Source organism: Vidua chalybeata, chromosome 5 (assembly GCF_026979565.1).
Source record: "Vidua chalybeata isolate OUT-0048 chromosome 5, bVidCha1 merged haplotype, whole genome shotgun sequence".
NCBI lineage: Eukaryota > Metazoa > Chordata > Aves > Passeriformes > Viduidae > Vidua > Vidua chalybeata.
Window position 1 is genome coordinate 51,014,432 of NC_071534.1, and position 26,548 is coordinate 51,040,979.

General features: G+C 36.9%; 2 protein-coding genes across 4 annotated transcripts in view; both read right to left on the reverse strand.

The window, feature by feature from the left end:
* The window catches only part of ATP6AP1 (ATPase H+ transporting accessory protein 1), a 48,238-nt gene extending 44,228 nt beyond the window's left edge, over window positions 1-4,010 (reverse strand). Inside the window, exon 1 of the mRNA XM_053943698.1 lies at window positions 3,859-4,010. Within this exon, the coding sequence (XP_053799673.1) occupies window positions 3,859-3,971 (113 nt within the window). The 5' untranslated portion in view covers window positions 3,972-4,010. The remainder of the gene's footprint in view (window positions 1-3,858) is intronic.
* Window positions 4,011-8,285: 4,275 nt separating this feature from the next.
* On the reverse strand, window positions 8,286-26,033 carry IQUB (IQ motif and ubiquitin domain containing). Of its 3 annotated transcripts, none has more exons than XM_053943896.1 (12): window positions 26,017-26,033; window positions 25,217-25,479; window positions 24,223-24,372; window positions 23,913-24,088; window positions 23,516-23,671; window positions 21,376-21,586; window positions 17,526-17,701; window positions 13,007-13,177; window positions 11,414-11,590; window positions 9,782-10,030; window positions 9,200-9,385; window positions 8,286-8,539 (listed from the first exon to the last, which is right to left on the reverse strand). In XM_053943896.1, exons 2-12 carry the CDS (start codon window positions 25,443-25,445, stop codon window positions 8,399-8,401), a joined length of 2,022 nt encoding a protein of 673 aa, XP_053799871.1. In that variant the 5' UTR covers window positions 25,446-25,479; window positions 26,017-26,033; the 3' UTR covers window positions 8,286-8,398. The 3 variants fall into 3 exon arrangements, with proteins under 3 accessions (XP_053799871.1, XP_053799870.1, XP_053799869.1); XM_053943895.1 differs by lacking the exon at window positions 26,017-26,033 and adding an exon at window positions 25,750-26,008; XM_053943894.1 differs by lacking the exon at window positions 26,017-26,033 and adding an exon at window positions 25,718-26,008.
* Between the last annotated feature and the right edge of the window lie 515 nt (window positions 26,034-26,548).

Genomic DNA, 26,548 nt, shown 5'->3' on the forward strand with positions numbered 1-26,548 from the left:
AAACCACAGCAACATTTAGGCTGGAAAAGACCTCTAAAATCATCAAGTCCAACCGTCAATCCAGCACTGCCATGTCCACCACTAAACCATGTGCCTAAGTGCAACATCCACGTGATTTTAGAACATTTCCAGCTGACTCATCCACTTCCCTGTTCTAATGCCTGACCACACTTGCAGTGAGGGAATTTTTCCTAATATCCAACCCAAACTTCCCCTGGTGCAACTTGAAGCTGTTTCCTCTTATCCAATCACTTGCTAGTTGGGAGAAGAGACCAACCCCCACCTGGCTACAGCCTCCTTTTGGGGAGTTGTAGAGAGCAAAAGGTCTCTCCTCCGCCCCCTTTTCTCCAGGCTAAACACCCCCAGGTCCCTCAGCCACTCCTCACCATACCTGTGCTCCAGCCCCCACCAGCCTCCTTGCCTAGTCAGTACGTTTGACTGGGTGCTTTACTGGGAGCTGCAGGTGAAACAGAGATCTGTGAGTGCCAGGGGCTCATGGATACACCGAGGATGTGCTTTCCTGAACGCAACCAAGCGGCTCATCCCACTGAGCTCCTCACCTCAGTGATGGAGGCACGGCGTGGAACCTGCAGCAGGCCAACACACATATTGATTGCTATTATCAACTGCTCGCACAAAGTCTTGTGTCCAAAGACACACAGCCTCCTGCAGCTATCCACATGCCAAGCGCATCGGACTCCCCGCCACAGCACCAGCAGGGCTCAAAATGACAAGCATCTCTGCTAATGTATGTGTGCAGGAGCACACAGGTTAAGGAATCCTTAGGACGCTTTAAAGTTTGAGGAAACTTAAAACTCAACTGCTCTCTCTTTCCTCCAACAGTCAAACAATGCCCTAAAGAAAGAGGAAAGCAAGCTTAGCTTGATACTTTGCTTCTTTCTTATACCTCACTACTCTGACATGACAACATTATGCTCTTTCCTGAACAGTATTCTTTCTGGAATTTGAGAAATTAGGTTGATGGAAGCAAAGATTTCAATATTTCCTGTATCTGGACCCACCAGGAGGGCTGATGGGAAGACAACAAGACTTCTAGCAGTCTAACTCGTGTTCTTACATATTTGCTTTGTAGCTGGCTTCAGAACTCTTTCCTACAAGTTATTGTTGTCAGTTATTCTTATTCAGTCTTCTGTATTAGGCACTTTGTGATTACCATCTAAGAAATCGTGTTGCCACACAGTGTCTCCATAGGCATCCAATAAAATTATAGCTAAAAAATTTATTTTCCCTTCTATGTTACACCTTCTTTCAGTAGATTTATCAGTAAAGTCCCTGTAGTTTAGGAAACAGTGCAAATGTACTAATTGGTATTAACACCTTCTCAAAGTCACTTATAACCTGGGTTTGCCAGAAAGGGATTATTTTCCCTATATAAGCACAGCATAAAGAAGGCAGTAATGTATTTTAAAAGACTGTAGGCAAAAATCATTCCTAAAACAAACACATGAGGGGGCAATCACAAAAGCTAATTTTAATGAATTTATTTGCTCAAAGTCCTTCTCTTTATCTGTGGAGGCAAAGAAATTCTTCAGAACATTAGTTCAAAATGGCTAAATCAAATTTGTTCTGTGTATCATATGCAAGAAGAGCCTCTCAATCTTCCCTGCCTCAAAAACCCAACCAGGGAATATTAGTTTAAAGGCTGATGTGAAATAAAGGTCAAATTTTCCCCACCAAAGTTATTTGAAGAACATCCAGTGATATATTCTTTTGTGAAAAACTGGACAGTGTGACATACTGAGTTATTTCCTAGCTGAATTGAGAAAGAATGTTGTTTTTTAAAAGAAACACTTTTCTCCCAGTAGGGATCTGCATTTTGCTTTCTAGAGGAAAGATGTATTTGATTTATTAATGTCTCTGTGAGAACTGATATCACACTTCCCGTTGCTTTGTTAACTGCATGAGTTTGTCAGCTGTAGGTTTCACCTCTATCTGGCATCTAACATTATTTTTAATAGCATGAATACAGTATAGTAATAATGCATAAAAGAGACTTTAAAGTGTTATATTCCCTAATACAGCTGTCCTGAGATATGGCTTGGCAAACACTGGCTAGTTCTAAATTAGAACAAAGTGTAATATTCTTCAATTAATCGATATCAAATCCTAACAGATAACCTGGGAAAGGGAATAGATCACCCTGAGTGAATCACTCATTAAACTTTTATACTGGTGGGACATGTTCCTACAGAGTGAACAGATATCCATAGATATCCATAATTACTGCAGTTCTGTAGTTAACTTTCCTAAGACTCTTAATAGTAATTTCCAAATTTCATAGGCCTGTGGACGACACACTGCAAACCTTGCATCACAGTCAAGTACCAAATGTAAAGCACAGCATTAGGAGTTAGCAACAGGAAGTTGTTGTAAGTGTTACTTTGTTTTATAAAATAATGAAAAACTTCTTTTCACTTGCTTCATAGACCTTCACAAAACTAATTTTGGCCCCACAAGAACTTCTCCCTTCAAAATGCAAATGTCATGGCTGGAGGAACACTTCTTCCAGAAAAGGTTCTATTCCTGGAGACATGAAACTGTTTACCCAGTCCAGTATCCTGATTTTCTTGCTCTGGATTTGTATAAACCAGAAAAATCCACAGTAGAACAAGCTGCTAATTGCATCTTGATGGAAAGTTTGCTTTTATGACCACATAGGATTAAGTGATAAGACCTTGTTTATATATACAGCAAGTATGTTTTTTATATAAACCAGGAAGTAGGACAAAGGCAGAACTGATCTTTTCTTAGATGCTTAGAATCACTTTTAACCTAAGAACAGTGCTTTCCAACATTTACTTTGCTTTTAAATACAGGAGTATTACAAAGGGGTAACACACTCATATGAGTGCCTGTCTTACATAGTGGTGAATCACTACATATTTTGAATATAAAATTGCCTTGATGTTGAAACATGATTTATTTTTGGTTTTTTGGGTTTTTTTGTTGTTTTTGTTTTTTTTTTTTGGTTGGTTTGTTTTTTTTTTCTTTTATGGGGAGAAAACAAAGCAAAAGCTATAAAATCAAGCTTTTTCAAAACATGCAGATTTCCATATGCAGAGTTTCAGGTTTTGAATCCATAAAATATGAGTAAACATATGTCAAAGTTGGTTAATAAATGGCCCATATTTTTCTGACAACTTTACATATTCAGTATCCACTGAAGCTACTGCATTGCCCAGCCTGCCATATTCCTGGAAATCCCAAGTAATGGTACAAAATCCTTAAAGTGATCATGAATAAAATTCCTGTTTGGAAAGAAAGAGGTCTATATGTGATCCTTTCAAAACAGCTTCAAAGTCCTATTTCATAAGTATATGCAAACCCCTGAATTTCATGTGTCTCCGGATCTGTCAAGACTGCAGTTGTTTCTAACAACTGATGCATATACATACAGCAATGTACTTAAGAACCTGTACTTAAAAGAACATTAAAGTGAAAGTCTGGGTTCAGAAGTTAGGCAATCCAAAGCTTAAAAAACTGCCACTGAGTTTTTGGTCAGCTCCTTTTTGTGTCACTGCCTTATGTTGTGGCTTTAACTCACAGCATCTCTAACAGTGGAATTCAAAGATGCTTTAGAGTGAATAAAGCACTTCTACTTCAGGTTAGTTTACAGAATTTATTTACTTCTTTCTGCTCAGCTTAGAACACTAAAATTATAAATAAAAACGGGTAAAATCATCTGTTGGCTTGTTTGATGGCCAAGGTGCAAATTTAGTTATTGGATAATTTTATTGCCCAGAGCTGATTTACCGTATTCGATGGCACAATATACTCTGTGCAGACACACACAGAGCAGGAGCCTAAGCAGGGATACACTTTGATTCGATTTCTTACCTCTGAGTCGACCAGAGCAGCATCGGCACATGATGCAGGGACAGAGAGGTTTGGAGCAGCACGGCAAGGGAGCACGCCAGCAGGGCTGGGGCAGCAGGGCACAGCCGTGCCATGGCTCCGGGCGAGTGCGCGCGGAACGGGCCAGCGGCAAAGGGAAAGTGCGAGCGTGTGCACAGCGCACTTCCCGCTTGGGCTGCTGTCAGCCGGATTCAGCCAGGCTGCGGGCTGACGCTGCTCTCCAACAGCAGGGGGAATTTTCAGAGCATGAACTTCCTTCGCTTGAACTTGGGAGTTACTCATATTTTTAATACTTTCAGGTTTGTGATTTAAGCAGCTTGTAAAACACTCTGCAGTGACAGCATTGTCAGTTTTCTCTAACCTTCAAGTGTAAGGGAGAGCCACGAAGTCCAAACTCCTGTCCTATGCAGGCTGATAACAGTTATATAACTTCAAAATGGAGTTTACAGAAAAGTTTTCTGTACTGCACAAAATATATTCTGCAGAATTTCTGTCTTCTTCCCCTGCTATATATTATTATGTCCCTCAGCTTATTTTTTTCACATGTATTGAGATCTGTCACACATTTGGGTGTTGACAGGTTTGAAATCCTCAACAAACTGCGGATTTCAGCAAGAAGGAAGAGAGAGAGAAAATGGCACATTCGGAGCCACTGAAACACAGAATTGTTAAGCTATCTTTTGCATGGAGCAATGCTGCCCCAGAAATCAAAAATATCTCAAGTCAGGGGCAAATTATAATCACTTCAGAACGTGACACAACTTCAGTATTTCACAAGTCTCATGCAAGAACAAAACAGTCTTAGAGAATTCCTTCATGCCCGGAAGCAAATTGCTCTGGCATGCTTTTTTGTGCCTGCCAAACACTGAGCGGTTTCTACACCTTGTGACTGCATTAGGCAGCAGCAGCCTCAGCACATGCTCTGTGCATAAATGCCTCATCAGAACAGGATGTTGGAGATCATACACAAAAGAAGTTATGAGCCATGTTAAAATGAGTTGTATCAAGGGAAAAAAAAAAGAAGCACAATGAAAACTGTACAAGACAACACAAAGGTCAGAAGACATGTCTAAATCTGAGCACAGGTAGCCAGATTAGTTAAATCCATTTACCTTGAATCACAGTATATTGTTATAGTGTGGTTGCCTAATATAAGGTAATTTGTTCATCAACTCAACCTGAAATCTGATTTCTCAGAAAAAAAAACAATTTTAAGGGTAGCAATAAAACATTGTCATGTTCCTTTTCTTCTCCATGTTACCTTTACATAACAAAGAATTTCACTCTTTAACTGTACTTTTTCCTCTTCTCCTCAGAGATGTATTAGGAATCCTATCTGTTCCCTTTAACAAGCCAATGTTTTTCTGTTTTAGGGTGTGTACAGGTAAGATAGCAAGCCTCAAAGACAGAAGTAGAAACAGAAGCACCTAGACAGAATAAAGGAATTGCAGAATTTCCAACAAAACTCAATTTTGCATAAGGACGATATTTGACACACTAACCAATTCACACACTGTTACAAAAATGTCACCTTGGCCCTATATCAGATGGACAAATAGTTTGCAGGTCCAGTCACATTCAGAAGAGCCAGCTGGGTTCACAAATCCATGGTTTATTCAATGTAGCTTCTTTGGGAATGCTGGTGACAAAAGCAGCTGCTGCAGAATATATTGCATTAACAATATGACTGCAATCACAAGTTTAATTTCCTGTGTCAATACTCAGTATAACTGATGACCCAACACTTACCAAAAGGCATCCTTTTTGTGAAGGGCGAGAAAGACAAGCCTCTCAATCTGTCCCTGAAAATTTTGTATCAAATTCTCATCCCCCACTGAGGTACAAAATTGAGATACATTTTATACCTTATTAACCAGTATTGTGCAAAGCGCTGTCAGTGGGACTGTGGTCAAACCTTCCACTCTGTGTAGTTGCATTGTATGGAATATTTCCCGGTAGGAGGTGTTCGGTTTGTACAAAACATTTCTGGGCGACAAGAGGAACACAACCACATGGTTTCTACCCTCACTTCCTGTTCCTCCCCATGGCCATGGCAACACAAACCACAGGACTCTGCCTGGGTTTGTCCGTGCTCTGATCGCTGTTGGCCCCTTCGTCATATCCCGAGCTTTGCCTTCTCTTCACTGCTGTGTGCTTCCAACACACACAAGCGAGATGCACAGTTGGTGGGTATACTCTGTATTTGCCTTACAGAAACAGTCTTAAAACTTCTTGAAACATAACCAGATTGTTTTCTCTCAGATTACCATATCACTTATGAACAAACTTTTAACTGAAAACAAACTGACTTTTCCTTTTTAATATTTCACCACAAACCACAGTTTGGGAACAACTGAAATGAAAAAAGCTTTGAAAAAAAAAAAAAAAAGGAACGAGAAGAGCCTATTGAGTGGGATTTTAATTTGCTTCACTAAGTAAATTTAGTTCCAAAATATATCTGCATATATTTTCTCCTTTTTTCTTCACTCCTAAAAATGGTAGTTTTTTGGACACTGATTTGAAGGATGACATTAGTTAGAAGATGCTTATTTTGCATGCTTTGGAAAAGCATGTTCCAAATATTAGTCAAGCATCCAACTCAGTATACTTCCAGCACAAATTTTTAACTATTTACACGAAAGTTTTCACAGTGTGACTAAAGGGCACTGCTAGGAAAGAAGTAATGGTGGTGGTGAATGGAGTTCACATCGATCTGGCACACAGTCACCAGTGGTGCTCTCCAGGGCTCAGTACTGGCGCCAGTACTGATTAATGTCTTTACCAATGATCTGCATGAGAGATCTGTTGTTTAAGGGTGAAGAAAGAGATTGAGGTGCTGGAGAATGTCCAGAGAAGAGCAGTGAAGCTAGTGAAGAGTCTAGAGAGACAAGAGAAGATGACCTCAAGTTGCACCAGAAGAAATTTATGTTGGATGATAGGAATAATTTCTCCACTGAAAGGGTAGTCAAGCTTTGGAAGAAGCTGCCCAGGGGAGTCATGGAGTCACCACACCTGGGGGTATTTAAAAGCCATGTAGATGTAGAACTTACAGACAGAGTTTAATGGTGGACTTGGCAGTGTCAGGTTAATGGTTGGACTCAGTCTTAAAGGTCCTCACAACTTAAATGATTCTAGGGTTCCAGAAACCTCCAACACTGCATTGCATTGAAATCAATGGACTATTGGCTTTTCACATTTGTTTGAACTATTTCCTTACTTTTTATTTAAATCATCCTTCTGGAGTTGTAAATTACCTTTTTTAAAATATGTTTAAGAAAGAAGGGAAAAAAATTATAAAGAGGCAGATTCCTATCTATGTGACTCATTACCATTCAACCCATAATTTACTTCAAAACGCCTTTTATCACTCTGGGGGAAATTCAGACTTAGCAGCCATTCATATCTTAAGGCTCAGATGTCAGAAAGCATGTAAGTCATCAGCTGGAATGCTCATGTGCTGCAATTCTACAATTAGTTCAGTACTGAACTACAATCCAGAACTTAATTAAACTAAAATTCTGAATTTAATGGTAACATCAGTGGAAAGGTTCCAAAGTTGTTAAAATGCACCTGTCAGCCAGGTACCAGTTCTATAGTTCATGTTCTGTTCAGGGAGTCAATTTAGTTTTCAGCTGTTTGCTGTCAAATATGTACTTATTTCTCTTTGTCAATGCTACTGCTTTTTCCTAGGTAGTTTCATCTGTTAGCGCAAAAGGCTGCGTCAAAGCCACATCTTAAAATAGAGGTTTCAAGAAGAACCTTGCAACTTTCTGTTGGATTTTTGAATTTACACCATATCATGTTTTTCTCTGTAACTATGATCAAACATAAACTTTCTTAATTATGGGGAGAATTTACTTCTTCAAATAATGCAAACTCCTCAAAAATAAACATATTTCAAACAGTCTGAAATGTGTATTTCAAATTATGATATTTAAATTATAATACTCAAATTATAATTATTACAAAAATTTCAACATCAGATACAATAATTACATGCTGGCAGTCCCACAATGACCATCTAGATGAGCTATGAAATGTAAAGTTGTTCTTTTGCACAAATGTTTGCAGGCAAAGCAGCTACATCTGGAAAGCTATATATATTCTATTGTTCTGTATGAATCCAGGGTTTGAAGGGGTTTCCGCCTTATGTGCTTAAGACAAGAAAAATAAATTAATACAGTGCTATAGTATTAATTTTCTAATTAAAGGGTGACAAAGAATTAACAGAATTTGCCCAACAGGAATATTACACTGCAGACAGAATGTTCCAAGCAATGCAGGAATACACAGAAAAATAATCATTGCTCTAAAACCTGAGTGTTTACAAAGCTCTTTAACAACATTTTATTTTTTAAAATAAGGTTACAAAACTTGAAATGCAGTTAAATTAACTCATCGAGATCAAATTATTTTATCCTTAGAAGTTTATTTTGATCTGTGTAATACAATTAGGGTATTGATGAAAAAGTGTATTTCTTTAAAACCTAGGAATTTAGTTCACTTCTTTAACTTCAAAGAACTATGTTTTTTCGCAGGAATTTGCATTAGACTGATTGCTACTTCTATGCAAAAATGATGACATCACAGGAATCTGAGCAAAGTAGTTTTTTGCCCGGATATGCTTTTGTTCTATTCTGTAAATAAATGGAGCTTCATAAGTCTGAAAAGAAAAATAAATTTGAATATCATAAATACAATTAAAATATCTAAAAATATATGTATTGCTTCATATTTTAGACATTATAAACATTTGGACATATTTTAGACATTGCAAATAGTGACCTTTTTATAAACTAAGGCAGATCATTTATTTGTATATATATATATATATATATATAATGAAATATTTTGTAGTTCAATAGTACTATCTTATGGCCCAGTAGTGAAAATTTCTCCTTGTAACATATTAATCATGTTTTAAAACCAGAGTAACTTTTTTTATCCATTCAAGATAAAACTTATTTATTTCTTTATTTCAGGTGAGAACATTTTTACTTATATTTGAAAATTAAATAAGGCAATGCTTAGATAGCAGCATTTGCAAGGTGAAGACTGTAGGGGCATTCCTTGCATTTCAGGAGGGAGAATTGGGGCAAGACAGAGTTCAGGTATCTGGAATGAGCTGTACATGCCAGATGCCTCCTGGATTACTGTCCATTTTGTTTAATAATACAGATGCAATCATTTGAATAGTCACAATGAGCCAATTTAAACACAGATAATTGTAAGGACCAAATTTGGCCCAACATAATTAGTCACAGGATTCTATTAAAACATAAAATAATGTAAAAAAAAAAAAAAAAAGCCTATTGAAATTTACCTTCTGAAGGTTACACAGCTTAAGATGTGCATCTGCCTCTTCTTTAGTGAGGAGAATAGTGTTCCATGGAGACCACTCATGCTGCTTATCCCACCTGACCATAACCAAATCATACAGGTCACTGCAGGCACTGAGAGCTGACTGGCAGTTCCATATGTTCTCAATCAGGTATCGCATATCTGGAAGCTGAAATAGAAAACAGGGTTAAAATGAAGGAGCATGTTTCATTCTACAAGTCTTACACCCATGTAAAAAGCCAAATAAAGCTTTGGGTAAGAAATAATTTCTATGCACGTCATATAATCACTTGGTTAAAGAGCATCTTGACATACATATATACTTTTTGCATAGTCATTGGAACATCTGATTCTTTAACCTGTCAGCTAGACTTCTTTTAGTGTATAGCTTGCAAACCACCTTTTAAAGTAGACCTATGCATCAAGAGCTTAAGGGTTTCTTCCTTATGGTGTGGAACATCGCATATCACAGGAAGAAGCTGCAGCTTTTAGCCCATTTCTCAATAAAGGACATACAGTCAAAGCCACTGCCTACTATGAGTTGCAATGCTCTTTCCAACAGTACCTGAACTAAGAAAACAATTTTGCTATCATCCTGGTAATCAACTTCAGACTTCCTGAGATTTTCTAGTATAAGTCTGTACTTGAAATATGCTTCTCGTTGCCGAGCCTCATTATCAAGCTGGTAACATGAGCGACATCTGCCAATGGTGTGGGAATTCGCAGGAATGGGAAACTCAGTAGGTGCTAAGTACTTTTCGCAGCTATGACAGAAGTAAACATTTTTATAAAGCTTTAAGGGATCTTGTGGAACCTAAAAATAAAATTTAAAAAAAGTTAATTTACTACAGGGTATCTTTTATTACTTGTATGTTACTCAAACACTGTCAGGATATGTCTTCCATATCTTCATGCCAAGTATTTTAATATGTAAAAGCTAGAAGTATTTATTTTAAAATACCCAATAAAGTGTTGTGATTGTTCTTGGATAGGATACCAAGACTCACTGTATTTTCTTACTGCATTTGCTAAAATCAGTTATATAAATCAGTCAATTCATTTTCAAGCTATATGAAGATCCTAAAAATTATGTTCCAGTGCTCTTCCTGGTGCTTTTATGTATGTGGATTATCAGTTATTCTGGAAAGATGACAACACAGAGAAAAGAGAAACTAAATTCTCTGCATTTGATTTTTCATGTAGAATCTTCCCTTTACAGCAAAGACAAAACTCTGAGATTATGGGCATATTATTATTTTGGCATAAGAATACAAAATCATCAGACCCACATGTCCAGAAACAACACAGGGGAAGAAAATAGACTAAACTTGATAGCGAACTCCTCATCCTCATATTCCATCATGGGTTCTGAAAAGAACATAATGTAGTCTGTGCAGACAGACCAAGTCTGTAATTGAATAGTTTGAGTAGTCTGATAATCTTCAGTCTCTGCTATGGTACATCTGCTAATAAACCTAGTGTAAAATTAACTGTTAGTTGCTTCTAAATCTAACATCTGCATCTAAGTCTGACAGATTCTCTACTCCTGAGATAACACTGACAACTGTATGAGGAATGGTCTTCTGATAGATGCAAAACAGATATTGCTACTTAGAGCAGCAACATACGATAGCGAATCAATATTTTCCTTTGTAATCTGTAGTCAGAATAGAAGAACACTCACACAAAACTAACTACATCTTCTTCGCACACAGTAGCAACTGATTCTGCAACAGAAGCCTGGAACAGTTTTTGCTTAGGTGCACTAGACATTGACATGGGCTATGTTCTTCCTTTCTGGATGCACGGCATGCTGCCTCTTGACCAGCAGAAAAAACCACGACTTCCTCTCTCAGTATATTGGTACCGCTTTGCTATTACATTTTACTGATACCATCCCATAAGATCTACCATATAACTTTCAGATGTTTGATTTCAGACACAAGAGTTCCTGGGCTCTCTCAGTGCTGCCAGCCACTTGTCAGGTACTTATGACCATGTCTATGCCCCATGCTTCCTAATAGAACTATAAAAATTTATTTGTGTGAAACCTATGTACTTGCTGCATTTTACTTCCTGAGGAACTCCTCCACCAATTCTACAGCAAAATGTAAAATAAAAAAACTTTCAATATTTTCCATCCCCCTTCTCTTTAATTCAGTGGCCACTATGTCAGGCTGCAAAATAAGAATAATACCTTAATTAACCCAGCAACCTGAGGGTTAAACTCTGGAATTTTGATGTACTGGAGAAATAATGTACAAATTCTTTTCCTCAGTCCTTCCAAGTTGCATTCTTTCACCTCTCTTGACATAAGATCAAGTTCCCTGTCAATTAATGCCACTATTTCCTGTGTTAAGTTACATTCATGTTCCTGAAAAGAAAAAAAAAAAAAAAAAGAGAGCAAAAGGAAAATAAACTGCTCAACAATAAAGACGCAAACAAACAAAATAATTCAGTAAGACATGAAAGCAAACTATGGAATCTATGGACATTACCATGCATACCTCTCTATGTTCATGTAAGAACATGTTCACAGAAGAACTCGTTAGTATCTCAGGGGAAAAAATCTCCAATGAAACAACTGTAGAATTACAAAAGTGAGAATCCTTATACATTCTGTGTTAAAGGGCCTGTATATGTATACCCAAGCTGTGAGGAGCTGTAAGCCTGGAAGCACTAAAAGATGCTTAGCAGAGGTACTCAACAAGTGCAAATTTTTAAGTCTTCAGAAGTCCAAAGAAATATTTCCCTAAGAAGCTTCCTTTGTATGAGATTGGAGGTGTAATATGGATGGGTTTTAAAAAATGCCACAAGAAAACCCAAAAAATCCACCACACAAGAGGCATGGGGGACTTTGACAGTATTCCTGGAAATTAGTCACTTCAATATTTCAAATGCTTGGCAAAAGATTCTCCAGAGAGAGAAACATAAGAGGTGAATGAGTTCAGTGATTTCTCAGGTAAAAGAGAGTGATAATTTACAGAAATTGACTTGTTCACTACAGCAATATTGACTTGTGTTAAGATGGGCAAGAGTTCATAAACCAGAAGTGCTCTCAATGCCATAGTGACTTGAAATCAAATACTGGCACTACTAAAACAAACAGCAAGATGCTTGTTTGTTTTAATAAGATCAGGAAGCAGCATTCTATTCTAGGCTGATGTCATCTGTATCATCCTGAAAGGACCAAGAAACTCATTCTTTTTGTACATGAATAAATTAATAAAACCAATATGAAAGACTAAAAAAATGCAACCAGCTTCTAATTCATTGGGAACACTAGCAGCAACAGTGGTGGTGGGAAGTGAAGGGCAAAGAGAAGAAGGAAAAAATCAGTATTTGCTACCCATAAAACTGGTAATCCAAACCAATAGATAGATAAGGTTCTAAACAGATATTTCAAATAACTGAGAAAAGATAAATGGTAATTGCCACATATATCCTTGCCACATTTCTCATAAGGTTGATATTAAGTAGTAAACAAAACTTTGTACTAAAATTGTATTATGTATTAATATACAAAGAAGTCTAAAACCATGGGGTTAAAATTCTAACACAACCTGAAGACAAATATACACATGATAAAGTAAAATATGAATTTAGAGTGTATCTGGAATGTAAATTACACTCACACACCAGGTAGTACATGAGGGTCTCCAGCTGCCAGCTCACCATCACGGCACTTGTCTGCCAGCAGCAGCATTGCTAATGTGTCAACATAATTAAGTGACAGCACCTTTGGAAAGTACAGCTTCAAGCTAAACATAAATAGAAAACTAAATCTCACCTTCACTGTCCATTTGAGTGTTAACAGCACAGATGTTCTCTCATCTTTTGGGATGCCCCTTGTGTTAATGCTGCGGTAGATTTCAAGTAGTTCTTTACCACGGAGTGAGTTCTGTGTATCCATTTCAGTGATTTTTCCATCAAATGCTTTCCACCTCCTGGGCTGTGCACACTTCAGAAACAATTTGCAGAACTCTGAGCTATTAAAATCTGACCATCAGCTTAACAATGGCATTATGTTACATCAAGTTTCATCAGAGCAAATAGGGACTTAATGTTAATGCTTGACTAACGCAAAAGGCTAATTCTATTTTCGATATTGATACAGCATCTCTTCCACCAAAGCAAGCATTCAATTGGACATTTTATTTAAAGCTGTGGGTCATGACAATTTCAACTTTCAGGACAGTAAAAGCAAATAATATTCTCCTACAGGGATATGCTCTATTTCTTTAAAGTGAATTTACTGACAGTAGTGTTAGAATACATTTGCTCTGTATTTCACTTTGCAGTCATAAATCCCTTTAAATTATCAGTAAAAATCAGTATGTCTGTTGACTGTGTAAAGATTGCAAATTTAAGACCTTTAAGTCTACTGCAGTAAAAAATATCTCCAGGGAACTGTTTTATTTATACTAGTTGCAGAGAAGGACAGAAGGAATATGGTTTGTTAGAGCTAGGGCAAGGTATGTGTTTATAGTTTACCAGACACTTCACCTAGCTTCTTGTTTGCTAACCTAACCACATGCCATATATGCCTTATGCTTCAATTATCTCTTTGCACATCTTTAAGTTTTATAGACAGTAAGAAGTTACATCACGTCACCTGCCCCACAAGATCTAAAAAGTACAACCATTTTCTTCTTTCCAGAAGATTGATTTAGGTTGCAAATCACACTGTTACATAAGTATCCAATTCCAATAAAAAGGGAGGTTTCAAAAGCCTCTCCCCCATCATTACTTAACATTTCCTTTTCTTAGGAAGGAAAAGGAAATGTTTCCTCCTCCTCTTTCGGGAGAGGTATTTGAAACATCTTTCTATGTATTAATTATTCTTTTTCACTATATTTGGAACTTAAGTGCTCACTAACACTCACAAACTTCACCTTGCAGTCTCAGTGTAACCTAACAACAGAAACACTTTATTCAGTATTCACATGCCTAGCAGTTTTCTGGACATGACACCAGCATAGACACAATCATTATTTTGATTAAATAGGCTTGATATGCTGATAAGTTATAAAAATACCAAGAATATTAGATAGCTAGAAGAGATATGATTCGTTATTACCATGATCAAAAGTTTTCCTCACTTTTAAATAAATAAAGTTAATTAAAGAAAGACAAAATAATTTTACAAAGGATTTAACATCAAATTAATGACATTTAATTACATTATCAGTGGGGGTAGAACTCTAATTAAAGGAGATATTGTTAACCAGAGCCAAAATTAAGACATTTCAGAGCCAAAACTAAGAAATGCAATCGCAAAACCAGACATTAGCTAAAAAAACCCTAAAACAATCAACTCTTAATTACTTGGTGAAATCTTTGCATTTCAGCAAAACTAGAGCAAGGTAATTTTTTTCTCTCTCATAATAGGGAGCATTCTACTATATTTTCATTTTGTTTCACTATCTTTGTACAATACTAGAAATTCCAAAAAAAAAAAACCAACAACAAAAAAAAAAACCTAACAAACCCACACTTTGCAAACAATAAAATTCAGACCAACTTAGAGGGTCTATCATGCTGACAATCCTTCGTATGTTAGACTGGGACAAACCACTGTTTTCCATGTAGTAGTTAATTCAGTACCTACATTTGATCTTCTTCAAGGAAATCACTTACAGTAACAGACAAAGGTCATTTGCTAATGCTAGAAAGAATCAATGGCCAGAGTAAACCCTAAGAAATAGTCAGTAAAACTAGATTTTTCTGATAATTTGCAAACCCAATTGTGCAAGTAGTCTTGGTATCCCATTCTGCAAATGACCCTTAATACAGACCAATTCTGTTATTATAATTAATTCTTCAAAAATAAATCTGTAACTTCTGTATTTTTCTTACTACCTTATCATACGTGGGTATTACATAAAACAAATTTTAAATGTAAAAAAAAATATGCAACTTTTTACTGAAAAAAGAAAGAATCACAAGTTCTCTGATTTCAGGACTATTTTTCGGTACTCCAGACAGGAGAAAACCTAAAACTTTGAGATCTTCTGCCAGCTTTCACTTGTCTTTTAGTCTGCTGGCAGTGCTGTGGAATTTACAATAATCCTGTTATCTGTATTACTTCAGAAAGCAAGGTTACTACGACTACACTCTGCTGCCAATGCATGAAAGCAGAAAAAGTGCCTGAGGAGAGAAACACACCATCACAGACAGAGAGAAAAATGTAAGTATAATAAAAAAAATCCATAGGATGTGTGCAGAAATAGCACAAAGCATGAAAGGTATGAACTGAGTGACAGTTAATAGTTATACAAATTTCATCAAGTCAATATGATTGCTGTATAAAAGCTTAATCAAAGACTTCCTCTCCAAAGTACAAATGCTGAAGAAGAACGAGCTCAGCATAATGAACCCCCTAGAACATAGGATACACACAACCAGTAGCAACCTTCATAAGGGCACACATGCCTGTGGAGATACATGCTTAAAGTAGCAAAGAAGGGAACAAAGGTTTCCATGGAGAAGCAAGTTTCATACCACATTGGCTACTGCAGCTTGCAGTCTTCAGATGTGAAAGGTATTATTGCAGCTTTAACTGGCAAGTGTCCAGATTGACATTACAAGCTTGAAGTTCAAGAAAAAACGAAATAATCCTTAATCAAGCACTCAAAAATAAATTTCATACTGTAATTTGAAGTGCTTAAACTGCACTGTTATTGTCATAGCAAACCATCCATTTCATTTTGAGATTTACAAAATTATATTTATTTTATCTTTTTTAAAAAATGCAAAAATTGTTACTTTTTCTCCCTCTGAGTTAGAGCTAACTATTTCAACAGTTTGGAACAACACTAAAAATCCTACAGCTGATATGATAAAAAACATGAAAAGTTGCTCTAGTTCAGAAGCTCAATAGATTTTAAAACAAAAAAGATTACAGTCTCTTCATGAAAAACATAATTTATACATTTAAAATAGGAATATATAAATTATTAGTAACTGCTTCAGGAAAATGTCCACTGCTTGGAAAGACAAAATATCTGTTGTCTCTAATGTGTCTCCTGATTCTCTGAACATCAACTGTCACTGAGAGTTCTTGTGCTGAAGAACATTTTGCTTCTGATTTTAGATGCAAGGAAACTGTACAGCTTGTAAGACTATGTGCTGGAAGCAATCTGTACAGGTAGGACACTGGAAATCAGTCCTTATGGGAAAAATAACAGAGTCAGCTAAGAGAGAAATATATTTCCTTTGACTGTTCTAGGCTTCGTTTTCTTAGAAGGTAACAGAACACATTGTAAGTAGTAGGAGCAAACATTAAACATAGAAATTATTCAAGGCTCTGAAAATATTCCTCATTATTTGGTTTTCTGGGTTTTTTTTTCATTTTTGAAAGCAGTAAGAGAGAAAACAATCATACCACAGTAATAAATGTAGTAACATTTCCACTAATATTTCAGATAAGCAACTTGTTCACAATGAGAAATGTAATACATTTTATCAAATCACATTTAGACTACAGTTCCCCTGCATCAGTAATAAAAAGAATGAAAAAAGTCTCTTTTTGAGCACTAAACAGTCAAAATTTTAAAATAATAATAATTTTAAAAAATTGATAGCTAAAAACCATTTCTTTTGCAGTATTTCTTTTCATAATCATGTCACATACTTTAGAAATAAACTATTACTTTTTTCCAATGGCTGGACGTCTACCTAAAAGGACAAGGTTTTCTGTATTTTACATTAAGATACCATTGAATTTAACACTATTTTAAATCATCTTTGTGAATGAAGGAATTCTCATTTTTTTTATTAAGACTGAAGGAACTTCCCTTAAATATTATCCCCAAGATTATAGAAGAATGAAATCTCAATTTAAAATTCTAATGGAACTAAAGTCAATGATTTAATAACTGAGTTCAACATCAGATGCAAACTCTTCTTTATATAGGAAAACAGAGTAAATGCTCTCTTTAAAGAGAGACATATGATGACCACAGGCCTATAATCATTTGGGAAATTAGTGACAACTTTACCTCCTGAAGGATAACATATTTATATTATTATAATTAATTATATGCATTGTTTATATTTTTTATAATTAACAGCCTTACCAATGCACTGTTCAACCTTCAATTGGTCTGACAGCTATGAAATTTTCAGCTTGGAAAAAGAAACTTACTGAATTGTATTGACACAAACAACCATATAATTTGGATATTTATAACATTAGCATTCACATGATTAACTGTTAAAAACTACAAAAGGTACTTTTCGTACTTTGCAGGTGTATTTTCTGTTCCTGTACTTTGGTATTCTTTATTATCAGCCTAATTACTGACCTCAACCAGAAAGTGCAGTATTGCTTTTTGTTGATTCTCCACATTGGCATTTAGTTTGTGCATCCCAATGCAAGCAATGAGCTGTGTCTCTTCTTCCAGAAGTGCACAAAGTGCTGCCTTTCTTTTAGCTCCAGTAAGAGTTCTGTTAATTCGCTCAGTCTCCTCCTGCATCCACACTGCAGATACAAATATTTTGAGTATTTTTTATGAGATGCTTTCCAGCAAAACTTCTGCTTTCATATTTAAGAAACAACATAACTGACTTTTCTTTCAATATTCACTAAAAACCAGTTTCCATTTTAGGGAATTGACGGTTATAGCTATTTTCAATACATGCAAGATAGCCTAGAAATGAATGTAAATTATACAGATGTTCTGTGAGAGTATGTGTGTGTACATCAATTCCAGACTGCCAATTTGTACTCAAAACTCAAGGATGAGTAGGAGAAAAAGAATTTTTATGTGAGAAAAAGAATTTAGCTCCTGTGGAAATGTATGATGAAATGGCTGCATCTTAATGTGGTACCACTAGTACTCAGTGCTGAGAATATTACTGCTTCTCTCTGCAAAAATTAGTAAAATCTAAAGAAGCTTGAAGTCCTCCAAAACCGAGATAAAACTTAACTGACAGTAACATTTAGCCCTTCAGGTCTTACACTGAACATTGCAGTGGTATCACCTTTTGCCATCCAAGGCAGATGAGAACACAATAGTAACTCGACAGTCATCGCTTTACTCTCCCTTTCGTTTTCTAAAACATAACTAACCAAGTGGGTGAAAGTGGCCACAGAAGAAGCCACAGGATGGTCATGACAGCAGCACATGACAGTAGCACATGACAGTAGCACATGACAGCACTACATGCTCTATGAGAATCTTACCCCTTGACACTTTTGCTGCAGATATACAGACTACATGGCTTTAGAGAAATCTGCTTGTAAAATCAAATTGTGTTTACTGCCTTTGCATATCCCATAACAATTCCTGGCTTCTCTGAAGAGTCTGATCTAGTTCAAATACCTCTGGAGTTTTGTAGGGAATTTTATAAGATCCAAAACTTCAACATTCCTGAAGAATACCTCAAAGTGTTGTAATCATCCCAGAACAGTTGCGCAAAAGCAAAACCCAGCGTAAAATAAACCATTCAATATGTGATGCACTGAAAAAGCCTGTAACATCCTGGATCAGGTAAGATTAGAGGCAGGAGAAGGGAGAGGAGGAAGGTTTATCTTCTGCCTGTGGCTTCTTATCTACAGTACCTTATGTTTTCCATTTTTAAATATTTCAATTTGTTTCCTTAAGGCTCTCCAAGCTGTAATATGACAGCTGTCTGGCAAGTTCTGAGAACCCAAAGATATATATTTTAAATAAAGTCAATTCAGCAAACAACACCATTATACAGAATTAATTTACATGAACTTTTATTATGCCTGAAGGGGGCAGCAACTTCTAAGGTGGAGCTAATAAATACAGTAAGCAATTTTATACTTTCAGACATGAAGAACCTGTTGCTCACCATTGATACTCACCTCTTGAGTCCCCATTTACATGCAACAAGTTAAAGTACTCCTCTTACATTATCTGTTCTGCAGATTATCTATCTGCATAAATTTTACTCATTACAATTTTTATTCCAGTGTTTATAAAGTAAAATAGTTCAAACTTTTCAAATAAATAATAAATGCCTATGCAGACATGCTGAATATATAGATAGACCTTATTTGCACTATACAGTCAACAGACAAGTTTTTCTACCACCAGGAATTGCTTGTACTGGCTGACCCTGTAATAGTAACTCTGTTGCGACTGCAGCAATAACCTTCACAGATCCCTGGAGGACAATAGTCTCATTCTATTACTGTCACAATGATTTAGCTTGTGTAAATTGTTGGCACTGTAAGAATGCAAAATTGTTCCAGATGCAGGTAGGAAAAAAACCTCAACTTCCTAGAATCATTAAGCTCTATTCAAATGAAGAGCATGACTGCAACTAGAGAAGCAACTAGTCAACACCAGTTAATGAAAACTAAAGAGTGAGATTGATACCAACCATTATTTTTAACAAAATATTAAAAAAAAAAATCAAATATTGGAATTTGTTCTAAAGTGCCAAATGTTTTTTCAGGTTGCCTAGATATGAAATTTCTGAACATGCTTGGCTGAAAGTTATTATTTGTGAATTCAAAGTCATTAAATTAAGCAAGAGACACTTGCATAACCATAACTTTCAAATCTAAAAATATCATGAAGATCAGCACTCTTCCATAACTTCAACTGAACTTGGTTGTTTCTACTGCAAGTAAGACTTCTCACACTTAAAAAAGTGGATCATACATCTGACAGCACAGTAGTCTGGAATCACCTTCCTGAATAAAATATTACAGAAAATCAGATGGGAAATAGTAAGACTTCTCATAAGTGGTAAGGAAAAAAATACTATTTGAGTACCTTGGCTTTTGATTACTTAAGTCAGATACAACTTGAAAAGGGCTTGATTCTTGGGAAGTGAAAAGCAAACCATCTACAAAGAAAAAAAGGAGGGGTAGACAATCTCAAACAAACCACAAATCTCATGAAGATACCATTCCAACAACTGCAAAGTTCAAGACAAGCAATAATTTTTACATTTGTCACGAACAGTGATATTTATAATTCATTTATTAATTCAGACAAAGTCATTTGTTCAATGCCACACGAAGTATGACAGCATTAAAAGATTTGTGTATAACTTGGGAATTTTTGAATCGTGATCCTGAGCTCTATGAATAACACATGCCACCAAATTTATGCTCAGTTTACCACTGAAGAAAGAGCTGAGATTGTTTAAGAGCAGGTGGCTTTGCAATGAAGTAGGTAATCTATTAGGTCAGTTCTGCTACAGGGACAGCAATACCCAAACTGGCAAAGAGCTAGACCATAAAGCACTGAGATAAAGTAGCTGAGATAACATAAGAATTGTAACAAGTCCCAGTAAAAAATTCTGGCTTTAAAAGAGACATTGTAAAAAACCAAAAATCTTGCTGTTTCATTATATGCTGGTACAAGTACACAGCTTTTGACTGTTTTTATTTTTCCAAAGGACATACTTTAAGTTTTTTGTTCGATTTGCACCATTAGATTCTTGTAAGGTTTTATGTCAATTATCTGCAGTATTCACATTAGTTTTCTGGAAAAGTTTAGAAGTGCTTGCCTGTATTAAACATCATCTACTCCAAGAACAGGAAATGTATGACTTTCAGAAAGTCCTGTAGAATTCCTAAGAGATTTTTAAAATTTTGACAACACAGTTTTGTGAAACATGGAATGAACTAGAAAGGAGGAAAAGCATCAGTAGAGGACAACTAAGACAAAAGTAATAACTTCTGTCATATGTTTCAAAATTCTGTACAAAAATTTTTCAGCATCTTAAATGTAGAGTGAAAGATAAAAGCAACTCTGATCTAAAAAGACACCCTTTGATTCTTCTTGACCTTAACTTTAGACATAAATAAAAAATGTCAATAAAACTGCCAAAGAGCACTATTCTATAAGCCAGTTATTTCTAAAAAAGGTGTACTGGTTTTGGCTGTGATAGAGTTAAATTTTAGTCATAGCAGGTTGTAAGGTGCTGGATGTTGGTACCACAGGGATGTTTAGTTATTGCTGAACAGTGCTTACAGAGCACCAAAGCCTTCTTTCTATTTCTAGTAATACATAAAAGTAAAATAATTATTTTAAAATGAAACAATTTCCACTGTAAAGCAGAAAGAAAACCATGGAAGTATCTATAAAAACATGTAAAACCCTAAGTTTGTTTTAAACAAACTGTACTATTTTGTTGCTTTAAAGATATCCCTTTAAGAAAACTTACATTCCAATTCATGGTACAGTAGCTCAAAGTCTTCTTTTGTTTTAGGGTTCAGTTTTTTCTCATATTCCCTCCTCAATTTTTCTTCTTTCTCTCTTTTTTTCTGTAATTCTTCTTGTGCCTCCCTTGCCAGCCTTGACCTCTTTTGTTCCTTCAGATTTTGTACTAAATTTACTGCATGCCAACGACGGAAATATTTCTGTAATACTATTACCTATACATGATACAATATCAAAAAATCATGAATTTAAAACAAAACAACATAGTATTTTGGAGCATAGTATTATTTCTTAGCTGTTCTTTTCTCCAGCTTCCTAACTACATTTTCTAAGATTTTTTCTTGTACTGAAACTAATTTAAATGTTACAAAATCAGTCACGTACTATTAGTTTAAGCACTAGTATGATTACTCAGTTAGGCAACTGCAGGAATTTAACCAGTGAGTACAGTGGATAAAATAGGTTCAAATAATCAGATCAAAATATAAACTACATTTAAATATCCATTTTTCTTTTTCAAATCTCCCCTTAAAAATATCTTTTGCCATGTACTCTTTTTATTCTTTTCCTTATCTTACTACCAGTTTACAGAATGGAAATGCAGACACAGTTGCAAAATTTCTTTAAAATTTCTAATTACAAAAATCAACATCTAGACACAAAATCAACTGCATTTTATTTGTGAACAAATAATGAAAGTGAAATTACTAAAGGTGTTATGACAGAAATGCAAAAAGAAAATTAAATCATTGACCTTCCCAAGCTGCGGCTATTGAGGACTGGGGAAATGTCTATGGTATGTTAAGGGAGGATACTGCACAAGCCTCATCTTCTGCTGGCTGAGTTAGCATTTGCGCTACAAACAGTTCAGTCAAATCAATGACACGAGGTACCAAGCATTGTTCAGATTGAAAGCTATCAAGCACAAAATCATGTTAATACAGTTGCATTATCTCTGTTAATATCTTAATGTAAAACTTCTCTTGAATATGTCTTCAAACAGTATTTCAATATGGACCTATACTGCACTGTGCAAATCCATCAATGGGAACCAACACCAAGATGACATCTCCCTACTGTGCATTGTAAATTACCTATGGATACATTACAGATTTCAACAAGTGTCACTAAAGACCATATTGGTAGTCCTGAGGAAATTACTGCCTACTTGGGTTCCACTTTTACAAGATGCTAAAGCTGACCAATTTAAGAAGTTCTTAAAAGAAAACTTCTACCCAGAAAATTCCAAAGATCTTGCCAACCATGTCAATACAATTATTCTACTTAGACACTTGGGGAATCAACTGTTTCTCCATTCAGTTGGATTCAGACTGTCTATTTTCAGCAATCAAATTAATAACAAGAGCATTTACAAAGCAGGGCCTCATCTAACACAATTTAGGGCACATTTTGAGTTAAATGTGCAGTCACAGAACACATGGTTTTCAAAAAGCAGAGTGGAATGCCTAAATGGCATCCTCTGCACATTGAATATGCAGAATCTGTAATCTGAATTGCCTTCATGAGGCAACTCAGTGCACCAGAAAACCCCATAGACCCACTGCCTGTGTTTTAACAGCCCATTTCTACTTTAGTATCAAAGCAGGGAGCTTGAACAAAATCCAAAACAGATCAGTTTGCCCAAGGTAACCTAGTAAGTCTGATAAAAAAACCCCCAACCAAACAGACAAAGAAAAACAGATTGTTCTCAAATAGATTGTTCTCAAAACTCAAAAGCTTGATTGCATATCTCCTAAATCCTAACCCAATACTCCATTTATTTCAGGCCATACATTAAGCATTTAGCTTAGGTTCTTTCAAAGAGATCATAAGAATGTTGTAAGAACAAGCCTGTTTTAATCCTTAATGCTCTACATGGAAACTTAACTGTCACTGTGAGACAGAAAACAATAATTTCAGAATTCTTAATATTTAAGAGATTGCAAAGTATCAAATGTCACTAAAACCACAGAGCAAACACGCACTTCCCCTGTATCTGAAAGATTATAGAAGATGAGCATAAGAAGACATTTTACAGTTCACTTTTAAATTCAGTCTTTGAACACTCTGAACACTCGTTAACTATTCAGATAACCTTCACAATACATTATTTTACAGATAGTTTCAAACAGATAAGGACTTACTGCTTCAAGTCTACGTTTATGGTATTCCTCTGCTGTAAAATACTTCCCAGGAGTTATTAGCTTGTCAGTCATGTTTGATACATAAAGGCCAATTTTAGTCATCTGTGTCGATGTTGTATTTCTTGTTTGTTGTTGTGTATTTTTTTCCACAACTGTCTGGGGAAAAAATGCATGTCAGATTAGAAGAAAATACACAGAGATATTTTTTCCTCATTACATTAAGTGGCAAAATTAGGTCTTTGCAATAAAAATCACAAGAATAATGATATTTATCTACTAAATACTTTCATTTGCACATTTATCTCAGATTTACTTCCTGTTTCCTATCAGAAATAGTGTCAGATTCTATTCCATTTGGCAAAAACAACATACTAAAAGGACATTACAAAGACTTTACCTGTGTTTCCCTACAAAATAACTGAATTCCTTTGTCAGGTCGTTTTTTGGGTTTTGTTTGTGATCCTGCATTATGAAATTCCACTCCTGTTGACATGTTCCTAAATCCACCCAGAAAAGGTTTATTATAGGTAGGTCTTTCAACTTTTACAGCTACTTCTTGAAATGAATTCGAACCTGTTAAAATGGAAGTTCCAAAATATAAATACTGCTTCTTTCAGTAACACATCTAGATTAGACCATAATTACATATGTATCAATAAACCTGCAAAAGCAGCATTTATCAATAAACCTGCAAAAGCAGCATTTACCTGTTTGTATTCTGACAGTTATGACATCAGGCATGTGGTAATCCTGTTGAATGACTTCTCCAGGGAAACGTTCCTGATTCTCAGACTGGACAGTTTCATCAGAATTAGGCCCAGTCTTCCCAAGTGTTTCATTATCCTCAATCATGCTTGCTAAAAATAAAAACAAAATTCATTCCTGAGAAGCTTCTCAAAACAAACAAATAACTCCTTCAACTTTACCCCCCGAGATGATTTTATTGTAACACTGCAACACAACATAATCATCTTTTTTTTCAGCTAAAAGACAGTCTATTTGCAAGCTGAAATAGTATTATCATACAATTTTAAAGGCGGTATCTAATGTAATATTGTCATCACATAAAGATATTCCTAGCCAGCTACTGAGAATGAGAGCAGATAAATGGAACCCAGCAATGAGGAAAGTAGCCAGCAAGTTCATACTAGGAATTGTTATTCACTGTGCTCAGGTGCTGAACAGGATATATACTCTGTTCTGCTCTGAAGAACTAAGAAAATGGGGTCCTATATTGGGAAGAGGAAGTGACTGAAGACACCCAGAACACTGAAGAACAGGTGTAGGAAATGATGGAGCATTTGGGAGACTGCAGGAGAAAGACACAGATAAAGAAGGGTGGCAGGTAAGTTACAGGGGAATCTAAGAAAGGTAAAATAGTAAGGTGATTTCTATAATGTTGCCTAAACTGTTAATTTAAATGCACATACAAAATATGTATACCTACTCATACACATTTCTGAAAATAAGGATCATTCTATAAAACGCCATCTAGAAATGACTACTACAGTTTGAGATCAAGAATACATTCCTTACCTTTGGAGTATGTTTCATATGAGAATTTAAAGTGTTACTGCAGGACCAAATCCCAGCAAGCATAAACAGAATGAGGGTGTGTGGGGGTGCAAGAAGCTATAACCAAATTGAAGAAAAAATATCTCTTTGAAACATTAATGCCCAACATTTTAACAACTTCTTTACCTGTCTCTGTCCCATTTGCTATATTCTCTGGTAGTACTGAATTTTGAGAAGGAGACTGCTGGTCCCAGCCCTCCTCTGACTGTGCAGTGCCTGCAGGTTCTGGAAGCAGAGGCTTCTCTGCTGGGTCCCCAGCCTCTCTGACTGCTTTTCCTTGTGAGGATGCAGGTGATTGCTCTGCACCTGACCCTTCAGATGTAGCAACTTCAAAGCCATCGGATGCATCTTCCATTTCCTAAAGCATCAGTTGCATGCTTTTAATCTTTCTGCAAGAATAATCACAGGATCTATTATAAATTACATACTGGCACATTTCTACTACCAGAATTATGGGTAACTTACTGTCCTGAAAAGCTTTTCCTGTATCTGTTCCCAAAAGGCCTATTGAGAACAGTATGAGATCTTTGCTTCCACCAAACAGAAAGCACTTTTGACTGGTGTTTACCAAACGTAATACTCCAAGGCAGGTAGCCGGCACAGTTCTTTTTACCTCTCGTTCTTTACCTATAGAACAAGATGGTCCAAGGGGTCATTACCCAGAGACAGCACACCGTTACGGTTTTCCGAGTTGCCACCGAAATTATTCGGGCTGGAAGAGTCCTAAGCCCACGTTCCTCAGTACAAAACCACAACCAAACCCGCACGACCCGGGACGCAGCTCCCGGGGGGGGGAGCTCGGGGATGCCAAACCGCTCGGGCGGGCGGGCCCCTGGCTCAGTGCGCACCGGGGCCGGGGGTGCGGCCGCCGCTCGGCGCACGGCTGGGACCCCCGCACCCTGCCCCTGCCCCTGCCCCCGCGGCACCTCCCGGCCCGGCGGCGCTCCGGACAGGCGCCGCTCGCCCCGGCGGCGGCGCGGTAGCCACGGCAACCAGGCCGGACGCCCGGGGAGCAGGAGCGTGCGCACTGGGGAGCGGGGCCGGGCCGGGCCGCGCGGACTGAAAACGCGTCGGGACGAGGAGGGTCAGGAAAAGAGGAGAGGGAAGCTGTGCGGAAGGACGAGCAGCTGCCCTGGCTCCCTCCAGCCCCTGCAGGAACTCGTGCTGGCGGCCTGGAGCGGCCCCAGTGCTGGCACACCCGCAGTGGCCGTGCCCACGCTGTGACCCTGAGCAGGCGATGTGAGCTCGTACCAGCCCATGGCGGCAATAATGTATGAAAACACTGTTTTTCCTTATATCTTTCTGCTGTAGATAAAAGCAGAAGTTGTACTAAACCCCCAGAACTTTTGGATATCGAGAAGGGGTTTTGTGGGTGAGTGGTGGCAGCCTTCGTGCCACACGCCTTCACTTCTGAGCTGTGTGGCAGTGCCTAGATGTGACACGGGTCGTGCCTAATCG

What these genes read in the sequence shown, in the direction of transcription:
- IQUB (XM_053943896.1), bottom strand. Translation starts at nt 25,445, where the DNA reads ATGGAAGATGCATCCGATGGCTTTGAAGTTGCTACATCTGAAGGGTCA. An exon ending in AGCAAATGGGACAGAGACAG is followed by an intron (nt 24,373 to 25,216) that starts GTAAAGAAGTTG and finishes TTTTATTTTTAG; the next exon opens with CAAGCATGATTGAGGATAAT. An exon ending in ACTGTACCATGAATTGGAAT is followed by an intron (nt 17,702 to 21,375) that starts GTAAGTTTTCTT and finishes TTGTATCTGCAG; the next exon opens with TGTGGATGCAGGAGGAGACT.